General features: G+C 40.1%; 1 protein-coding gene across 1 annotated transcript; it reads right to left on the bottom strand.

The window, feature by feature from the left end:
* Window positions 1-3,433: 3,433 nt before the first annotated feature.
* LOC100924822 (T-cell surface glycoprotein CD3 gamma chain) lies at window positions 3,434-10,543 on the bottom strand. Its single transcript, XM_012544957.3, has 6 exons — window positions 9,967-10,543; window positions 7,793-7,816; window positions 7,016-7,246; window positions 6,163-6,294; window positions 5,885-5,928; window positions 3,434-5,411 (listed from the first exon to the last, which is right to left on the bottom strand). Exons 1-6 carry the CDS (start codon window positions 10,325-10,327, stop codon window positions 5,346-5,348), a joined length of 858 nt encoding a protein of 285 aa, XP_012400411.2. The 5' UTR covers window positions 10,328-10,543; the 3' UTR covers window positions 3,434-5,345.
* Window positions 10,544-10,846: the final 303 nt, after the last annotated feature.

Here is a 10,846-nt window from a genome sequence, read left to right as displayed (position 1 = left end):
TTGCTTTTCCAGAGGAGTTCAAACCACAGGGTGGTGCTGTAAGTCTGGAGGGCTGATGAAGTATTGTAGACAGTAGAATTCATTGAATCAGGAAGAAAAATATCTATTGTTTATGGTTTTCTCTGAATCCTTTGTGTATTTTGTATATTTTCTGTGGGATAGAATAAAGGCCATCTTATACCTAATGAATACACTATTACCTTGAGTTCTGGTAAGTGTAGATAAAACACTTATCTACTTTTGTGGAAACAGATATATGAGCTATAAGATTTGACTATATGGGAACAAAATGAGCTAAAGTAACTTTGAGGGTCAGACTTCAAGATTAAGCCCAGTCTATGTAAGCTCTCAGCTTGATTATTTTCTAATTTAGAGGGATAAGACACAAATAAATCTGATTTAAGCTAGTATGTAAAAAGGGCAAAATTGGGAGAAGTATAGTAATAAAAATAGTTGTGAACACTTACATAATGTTTTAGACAAAGTGCTTATGAGAAATCTGAGAAAGGAAAAGGAACTTGGCAGCTGAAGGAATCAGGGAAGATTTCATGAAGGAAGTAGTAATTTAGCCTTGAAAAAAAAAAAACTACTTTTCTAGGTGAGGGGAAAAGACAATGTGAATACTTAAAAGCGGGAGAGGAGAGGAATCAGTCTCTCTGAGAGTCTCAACTAGAATATATTGTGTATGTAGAGGATGTGTAGTGGGGTAGGTGGAGAGCAGGAGTCAGCAAGAGCTGAATTCAAATTGCACCCAGACTGGCATTGTTGTTGTTGAGTTGTTTTTCAACGGTATTTGACTCTTCAAGCCCCCATTTGGGAAAGATGGTTTTCAAGTCCCCATTTGGGAAAGAGTGGTTTGCTGTTTCCTTTTTTAGTTTGTTTTACAGATGAGGAAACTGAGGCAAACAGGATTAAGTGACTTGCCTAGGGCCTCATAGCTAGTAAATGTCTGAGGCCAGATTTGAACTCATAAAGAAGAGTGTTCCTGACTCGAGGGATAGCACCATTCACTGTGCCTCCTAGCTGCTCTGGCAGGATTACCCTGGGGAAATTACTTAAATCTCAGTCCTTTAGTTAATCCTCTAAATCGAAGAGCAGCTACCAGTCTGCATTAGTAGAAGGAGTTTGCTTACTGGGAGTTCCAAATATTGAGAACTAGTCCAAAAGGGGGTGGGGTGGGGATGGGGAAGAAACCTATATCAAAGAGTATAGGCTGAAATAAGAATGGAAAGATAGGTAGAATCTTCACTGTGCAAGAGCTTGTTAAGTTACTTCTATCCTATCCTTTGTGCCTTAGGGCCCAATGAGGGTATTGTGAAGGAGGATGACAAAGTAGACCTTTTAATTAGAAAGATTATTTTGTCAGTTGTATGACAGAAGACTGGGAGACTGGAGGCAGGAAGAATAGTTAGGAGACTATTACAGCTGCCCAGGTGACAGGGCCTGAACCAAGGAAGGGGTACAAAGGAGACATAGACAAGAAGGATTGCCACAACTTCAGTGCCACAAAGTCAGGAATGGAAGAGTGCAAGAATCTCAGACATTACTTTCTGCTATAAGTTTTCTTAAGGATCTTAAGGATTGGGATTGTTTCTAATCATTAATGTGTATCCCAATACATAAACTGAATGGGCTCTCAAAAATATGCATCTGTTGCATGCTAGACATATGCCATGTTTTATAAAAAGATCTATATAAACCAGCCAGTTCTGGGTAAGTGATCTAGGAGGCTATGTGGACAAGCACTGGACTTGGAAAGAGTAGAGTTAATCCTGGGATATTACGCATGTCAGACTTTTCTGTGTCTTTTTCATCATCCATTAAATGGTATAATAAGGCCATACCCATTGACCATCCTCAACTAGTCTCACATTTCCTATGTGCTACTGTTCTAAATAATATTTTAGGAATGGTGCAACGGATAGAGCAATGACCTAGAGTCAGGAGGATTTGAGTTCAAATATCACCTCAGACATTTGACATTTACTAACTAAATAGCACTGAGCATGTCACTTAACCCTAACCCTGATTGCCTCACCAAAAAAACCCCCAACAGTATTTAAACATTTTAGATACAAAGAAAATTGTAATCATCATTTTCCTTTAAAGAGGTTATATTATATATGTACATATAAATTGATACATGATATATATAAAATAAATAAAAGTAATGGAATGGGGTGTGGTTAGATCAGGAAGATCTAGCATAGAAGATAGCTCTTGATCTGAGCTTGGGAGAAAATTTTAGATTCTAAAAGACAGGTGAAGAGAGAAAATTCCAGGCATACAGATGGAAATCAGGTATGAAGAACAGTAAAAAAGGCCACATTGGCTGCATCAGAGAGTGGGAAGGGAAATCATGGGAAATCAGCCTGGAAAGATCAGTTAGATCTCAATTGTGAAGAGGTAAAATGCCAAACAAAAGAGGCAACAGAGAGACAGTGTGGCTTATGAAACGGGAATAACATGGTTGAGCTGTGCTTTGGCAATACTGTTTTTGTAGTTATATGGAAGATGCATTGGAGAGGAAAGAGGCTTTAGGCAAGGACCAGTTCAAGAGATGCTTAATAAGCCAGACAGGAGTTTTGAAGGTCTGAACTAGGGTGATGGGTATGTGCATTGAGAGAAAGGGACGGATATGGTAAATGTTATTGGAAGTAAAATTGATAATACTTGTTATGAGAGGGTATTAGGAAATGAAAATAATAATATTACAAATAGATAATATTTATGTTGCATCTACTATGTGCCAGGTTCTGACCTAAGTGCTTTACAAATACTTCATTAGATCCTTATAACTTCCCTGGAAGGTAGGTATGATTATTATCCCTAATTTTATAGATGAGGAAAGTGAAGCAGACAGAGATTCAGTGTCTTGCCCAGAGTCATACAGCTAGTCAGTGTCATCACATTTGGACTCAGGTCTGCCTGTTATCTAGACTGTGGCTCCCTTATACTTTAATAGTTTATTTCTGGATATTTGCAATATTTTCCCCTTGACTTGGGAGTTTGGGAATTTGGCTATAATATTCCTGGGAGTTTTCATCTTGGAATCTCTTTTAGGAGGTGATCAGTGGATGCCTTCGATTTCTACTTTATCTTTTATTTCTAGAATGTCAGGACAGTTTTCCTTGATAATTTCTTGAAAGATGATGTCTAGGCTCTTTTTTTGATCATGGCTTTCAAATAGCCCTGGCACTCTGTCTTCTGTACCATGGAAGTTGCAAACTCAGAAGATTGGAAGTATAGTGGTACCTTTGTCAGAAAGGGAAGTTGGGAAGAGGTATGGCTTTGAGGAATGAGTTTAGCATTGGATATTTTAAGTTTGAGCTGCATTTAGCATATATAGTTCAAAATGACTAATGGTGGTTTTAGTAATGATGTTGGAACTGGAGTTTTAAAAAGACACTACGACTCAAGAGATCTGGGAATCATGTGAAATAGAATGAAAAGACATTTATTAAGCATTTTTGTGTGCACATGATAAATTAACTCTTGGGAACTAATAAAGTTATTGAGAATATATAGAGAAGAGAGAAGGACTATGGCATTTATCCATAGATAGGAGCTAGCATATGGATAATGACCCAGCAAGAGATTTAAAAGAAACAATTAAAGATCTTTGAGTACTAAATACACGTGAACTCTTGTTATTAAAAGGCAGCAGGGGTATAGTGGGGAGAGCACAAATTTAGAGTTAGGATACCGGAGACAGAGTCCCTGATTTACCACCTAATAGTTATAGGATAATGGGCAAATCACTTCCTTTAGTCTGCTGCTCACTATAATAAACCTTAGCTTCCTTCAGGATGAAAGTGAGATACTACCTTCTGCAGTAAGTCTTTCATAGATTCAATGTATTGGGATATACATTAAGGTTTAGAAGTACTCCCTGTTCCTAAGAAAATTCATAGTAGAAAATAATGTCTTGGATTCTTAAACTCTTCTCCTCTTGAACTTTTGTCATTGAAGTTGTAGCAATAACTTTTGCTCAGAAGATCTGAGATGTTTTGCTTCTAGATAGAGCTACCTCCAGGAAGCTTCAAAATATAGCTGTGAATCAATTTTTTAGTGTTTTAACTTGCCTCAAATTGTATTCTGATTGTTTATTTGCTTAAATGGTATATCCTTTCCAGTAGACTACAAACTTCTTGACAATAGACTTTTTCATTCTGTCCCTAATGTTTAATATAGTGCTTTGCAAAAAGTATATATTTAATAGATCCTACACTCTATCCTTCATCCAGTTTGTTAAACTTAATCTTTCTGGGCCCAAGTATCCTCATGTAAGATGCATGGTTGAATCATATTGCCTCCAATATTGCTTTCACCTCTAGTTCTAAGATTCTAAAGATCACTGGCCATGGAATCCTGTGTTCAAATTTCATCTATCTATGTGAATTTTGGAAAATAAATTACTTTACGTTCAGGGGCCTCATTTTTTTATATAGAAAATGAGGCTGCTGAGAACAATCTATTTCTAGTTCTGTGATCTTATGAAGTGAATTCTCTGAGCTTCATTTTTTTTTATTGTTAAATGGCTTGAAAGGATGGTTGTGAGGACCTTGTCTAGAAACTGTTTTATAAACCTTAGAGTGTCATGTAATTATGAGTCATTCTAGAGCGCTATGAAAAAGTTCAAAGCACTCACTCCATACATGAGAGCCTTTCCCTACCATCTTTCCTTTTCAGACAATGACTTACCAGCAGGTGGCAGGTATGGGACACAGCTCAACTCATCCTTTTGTGGAGGGAGCCAGTTACAGGAACTACTATGCCCAACCAATCTTGGGTATGACAGAATCTCCTCTCTCTGTCTTTCTCTCTCTGCCTCTCTCTCTGTCTCTCTCTGTCTCTCTGTCTCTCTGTCTCTGTCTCTGTCTCTGTCTCTTCTCCCCCATTTCCCCCCAGTCTCCCTGCTTTGGGTTGTCCCAACTGAGAACACAAATAGAAACCAGAATGCTTTAGCATACTCAGGCTTTGTCTTCTGGAGCAGAGGGCTTGTAAACAATTGAGTAATTAATATTTATTCAATGTCTAGAATGCTCCAGGTGCTGTTGGAGAAGAATTTGCAGGCACATAGTGAAGGTGTTTCAGAAATGCCTTTAACAACAAACACCATGAAAATCCACGTTAACCTTGAGACCTTGGGCAGGGGGCTGTCCCAATCAGTCCAACCACACAGCATGTGCTGAGCTGAGTGGAGCCCCATCAATGGAGACCAGGAGGGATAGATAGTTACAGTCATGCTGGAAAGGGGGAAACTTATTTAGAAGCAGTCAAAATTGCAGAGGTTTTAGGGGTTTTAGGGAATAGGAGAACACCATCAGATTGAGTCTGGGAGTTCACTTTTTCCGGGGACGACTCACTTCAAGGTGGCTGTATTGGTCATCTTCTTTGTCTTTGAGAGGCTGAGAAGGAACAACAAAATCAACAACTTCTTTTCTCCATTCTCTCATTCATTCATTTATTTACCCACCAAGTGTCTACTGTGTGCAAAGCACTGTCTAGAACTGAGGAAGGGGGGAACACAATTTTGGTGAGCCTTTCCCTCTTTGTGTATAAATGATGGGTCCCTAAAGTCCTAAAGCATTTAAAAGCTTTTCAAAATTTATTGTTACTTAAAACTTTACTCAGATTTTTAGCATGCCTCACATGTTACTGTTTTAAATTTTCTTCTCTGGGCCTTGACCTAAATTTCTTTTTATCTCAGCATTCCTTCATCTGGGAGATGGGAGATAAGAGGTGGAGATGGGAAGGGCACTCATCTTCCTATGTCTTAAGCATTTCCTGCTCTGAACTGATCCTTCTGAGTCACTTTAAAATTTAAAGGCTTTGTTCCCAACTAGTCTAACCAGAGGCACTGCCATCTCCCTTTACTCACCTGGTAAAGCTGATCATTAGTCAGCAGAGTCTGTTTGTCCGAAGCTACACAAAAAAAGACAGAGGGACAGTCAGTGGATGTCAGACCTTAGTAAAGGCAAACAAGCTTGGGGACATTGCTCCTTCTTATCCTACAAAGACAAAAATCACTCCTAACCCAGCCCACCCTGATCTCTGCATCAAACAACATTTATGTGAGTACCTTTCAGGTACTTAAGAAATTTATGAGACTGAAAGGAAGAGGTTGGTTTTATCCTGTCTACCAAAACTGTTCTTTACCTCTTGACTGCCAAACTCCATCTTTCCCTGTGATGAAGTAGATACCAACAGCAAGGAAGAAAACAGTGATCATTTCAGCTAAGATAAAGCCTGATAGAGTGACTCCATCCAGCTTAATACAGTTTTGGCACACTGTGAGGAAGGAAAAAAACAAATGCCTTTAAAATATGTTGACAAATATTCTTTTTGATAACTTTTGTTTCTTCATAGGCAGAAGGATCCTGTCTAGGCTATCCCTGCAGGGTTGTCCCATTGTAGAGTATTAGAAACTACCTGCAAAAATCATTAGACAATGCACTGATTGTCTCTTAATGTTCCCCTGACATAGACATATCATATGAAATAACATGTGATAAGTATGCCCAAGACACTTTTAAGATCTCTGTGGAGAAGGAAACTGTCTAGATCTTTTGCCCTTGGTCAATAGCCCCCTTATCTGTGTTCCCATAAAACCTCCCTATGTTCCTTGGCTTAGGAGAAACAGCTGAGCTGTCCCATCCCAAGAAGGGGATATCGCCAAAGTAGGGTCAGAACATAAAAGGATTAGGTAGGCTCCTTTAAGGGAGTTAGACTGCTGATTACTCTAGAGTACTACCTCTCAGGTTTTATCACTCAGCTCTACCCAGCCTCCCAATTCTCCAGACCAGTGTGAGGGACTGTTATTTTTTTCCCCCTGAGGCAATTGGGGTTAAGTGACTTGCCCAGGATCATACAGTTAGGAAGTGTTAAGTGTGTGAGATCAAATTTGAACTCAGGTCCTCCTGACTTTAGGGCTAGTGCTCTATCCACTAAGCCACCTAGCTGCCTCTCACTTATTCTAATAAAAAAGAAAAGCAGGAAGAAGATTACATACTTCGATAATACACATGAAGTCGGAGAGAATGTTCTTCGGGTTTTGCTGAGTTTCTACACCAATATACATTTTGGGGGTCTTTGAAAATACTTCCCAGGTTCAATGTTTTCTTAGTTTCATTTAGGACCATTTCCCCTGCGATCCATTGGACACTTTCTTTCCCTTTAAAGTTGCAGGTTAGTAATGCACTTCCATCTTGTCGATTGTCATCCAAGGCCACTGGCTTTTTTCCTGGATTATAAAAAGTCATTTTCCCTTTGTGAATTTTTGTTTTTGATTGACTTCACATATAAAACATTTTCCTTTTCTAAAGGATATAATAACCATTTTCAAGAGAAGATGGATAGAATATGCTAGAATCCCATTTTAATAGTTTCTTTTTCCATTTCTCCCTTTTTCTCGCCTCCTTTTTACCTCCCACCAGCCTATAATCACACAAAGAACGGGTGAATTCACAGAATATCACATAGCCTTAGCCTCATTGTTGGAAACTGAGTTTAGGATGAGCAAGTTTTGCCACTCATTTTAGTATCATTTCCTAAGTCATAAACATGAAGATGGAAAGGACCTTAAAGGCAATCTAGTTCAGCCCCCTCATTTTACAGGTAAGGAAAGATCCTGCATGGTGCTAGGATTAAGGGACTTCCAAGGCCATATAAGATGGAATTGTCAGAGGTGGGATTTGAACTCAACTAGTCTGATTCCTGAACCAGCATTCTTTCCTCTATCTAATCTTGCCTATAGCATGTGAGGACACAAAGAAGACATTTCTCCTACCTTGATCTGTCTGGGCCAGGACACCTGCAAAAAGAAAGAAATCGAAAGACAGTGAGGCTAAAATCATTTGGGGAAAGCTTGGATGAAATATAGAGTACAGAGATATAACAACAAATAGTTCCTAGTCTCAAGGAGCTCATATTCTACTAGAGAGAAGGAGGAAAATTGGCCAGAAAAAATGTGTAGTGATTGTTCATGATTATTTGAAGAGGAAATGAGAAATATAGATAAATACAAACTGTCTCTGATAGTTCTTAGGTCATCCAACTCTTAAACCAGGGCAATGGGAGACATTGAGCCTAACTTTTTACTTTAATTGCCAAGTTGTATTCAAAGGCATTTATACAGCATCCCCTGAAACCCTGATTGGGGTTGACAGGTATATACCTGCCCAAAGATCAAGATATTTTTCAGAATTCATTTAAATTCCACCCAACATTTATTAAGCACTATCACTGGAGAAGATACAAATGACATATTGATGACAAACCATCTTTTATGAGAAATTTCAGTGTATTAAGAGTGACATGACATATATACAAATAAATAGAATATTAAATAACATTTGATAAGAATATAGGTGATGCCCGATGTGTCACAAGAACATATTCATATGGTTTCTCAGAAATCTATTTCAAGTGGAAATCATAGGTATCTGTTAGAGTTGGCTATCCAATAATTCTCAGGTTTGCATTATTATTTGTATGATATAGACATGTCTCAGAGAGAGAGAGTATAGATATGGCACTAGAAACATCTGGCATTAGGATCACCTTCCAAGAAAGAGCAAACTCTAACTCTAGCTTTTGGCCCTGAATCTAGTGTGGATAGTGTGTCTCATAGAGGCAAGAGAGGGAAGCAGAATAGAACTATGCTATTTCTTCTTTCCTGGACACTACAAGGAAGAACAGAGATCTCTTTCCTTTCCTTTCACTAAGTCTCAGACAGTTAAAAGCTAAAATGACTTGTTTTCTTTCATCCCTGCGTCAGTGGTTCCTAAGTCTAGATACCCAGTGCTCAATTGAGCTCTGCCCACTAAGCAAGGCAGATAAAGGAAGTGTAGGCTGTTAGAGGTAGGTGTTTTTACATAACAAGACCAATTAATCTAATGGCTTCCAATCCAAATGAACAAATATTGATTAAGCACCTACTACGTGCCAGGTACTGGCTCTGATGGGGATTACAAAGATATAACAACAAATAGTTCCTAATCTCAAGGAGCTCATATTTCACTAGAGGGGAAAAATAGGATTGGTCAGATAAAATATGCAGTGATTATATATGACTATTAGAGGAAGGGAGTATTAGGAAAGGTTTCCTGTAAGAGGATGTCCATGATCTGAGCTTTGAAGGAAGCCAGAGTTCCCTAGAAGTAGGGCAGGGGAAGGAATATATTCCAGGCATGAAGGGATTCATAGGCATGAAAGTGGGCATTGGAACAGCAAGGGAGAACAAAGTGGGATTTTTTGGTTGAAACAAAGGGCATACAGAGTAGAATCATGTGAAATAAGGCTGGAAAGGTAGACCAGACAAGGAGCCAAATTGTGGAAGGCTTTAAATTCTGAGCTGAGAATTTCGCATTTTATCTTAGAGTCAAGAGAGGAGGGGAAATGAAATTGCCAACCTTTTTCACCAGCTAAATGATTTAGACAGTTGTGTGAAGGGTGAATTTGAGAGAAGAGACACAAAAAATGTGGGAGGCCAGTTTGGAGTCTGGTAGTCATCCCAAGGCTAAGAAAGGTGAAGATCCCTTAGCTTGTGGGTGGTGTAGATGAGCCTCAAATCCAAGGGCTCTGATTCCATTAAACATGCTCAGGTTTAATCCCAATTCCAACCTTGGGTTCAGGACCTCTTCTTTGTTTCCTTTTGGGCCCCTGGCCCCAGAGCCTGGGCTGCGGCATAAGTTTCAAGCCCAAGATGGAGACTGCAGAGTTGTCTTTTTAGTGTATCTGAGAACTCTGACTTTGTCAGGCAGAGATGGTTCCAGGACCGAACAAACCTCCTAAGAGAATGTTGTTCTTCAGGTCCTACCCGCTCCCTGTGCCCACCTGGAATCACATGCCACACAAGCCCCACCAGTACCTCTCCAAGGGACCAAGCTATGGTGAGGATCCAAATGTGCCTCTCCCCCATGATCCCTCACCACCTTTTTGCACCCATTTTAATGTCCTTACCCTGGAGGAGGAGGATGGTCAAGATCAGGTCAGCCAGACGCCAGTTCCACTTCATGCTCTGCTTGGGCGCTTTTCCTGTGGTAGCAGCTGGGGTGTCCTGCTGAGCCGTACTTAGTCTGGCTCCACCTTTTGCTCGCTGGGCCTTGTGGTGTGGTATCAAGGAGCTAGTCCTCAGCCACAGCCTCCGGTGTGAGTGGAAGGAGGGTGGGGAGGGGCCAGGGTGGGAGGGAGGAGAATGTGGACTCCTATCTGAGAGGCTCTGTTTTTGTCGGGGGAGATGGGGCCCTGGGACGGTTGGGCTTGGGGGTGCCCTCTGGGGGTGCCTTTGGCCCCTTCCCTTCGGGAGATAGGCAAGTTTCATAACAGTTGGTTATAGTGCTAAAATGGGAGGTTGTTGGTTGTCCTTCCTTGTCAAAGAGGACCAAAATGACATCTCTATGTTAGAGTCTAGTTCCATCTGTGGCTGATCAGACCAATATGAGCTCAGACTGCTCCTCCACAGGTCAGACACTAATAGTCCATGTGAACTTTGGATTGGCTTCTCACATTTCCTTTGGGCTAATTCAATTGTGCTTTGCTCCTAGAGCACAGCACCTTCTTTGAGGAGGGCACACCATGCTGGGTGGTCCTGTGCCAGGTCATACAATCAATTCTAAATGCAACAAAATATGGATCAATTCTGCTGCTTGTGCTAATTCTGGACAGCAATTAACAACAAGAAAGCACAGGTCCTCCGTCAATCAGCGTCACACCATCCATATGTGGAACCATCAGTTACAATAAATGGCGAAGTTTTCAATGCTGTGGATAAGTTCACTTAACTTGGCAGTATTCTTTCCAGAGAAGTACACATGGATAATGAGGTTGACACATGCATTGT

The sequence above is a fragment of the Sarcophilus harrisii genome, chromosome 3 (genome assembly GCF_902635505.1).
Source record: "Sarcophilus harrisii chromosome 3, mSarHar1.11, whole genome shotgun sequence".
Taxonomy (NCBI): domain Eukaryota; kingdom Metazoa; phylum Chordata; class Mammalia; order Dasyuromorphia; family Dasyuridae; genus Sarcophilus; species Sarcophilus harrisii.
Note: the sequence above shows the minus strand (reverse complement) of the source record. Positions and strands in the feature narration are given on the sequence as shown.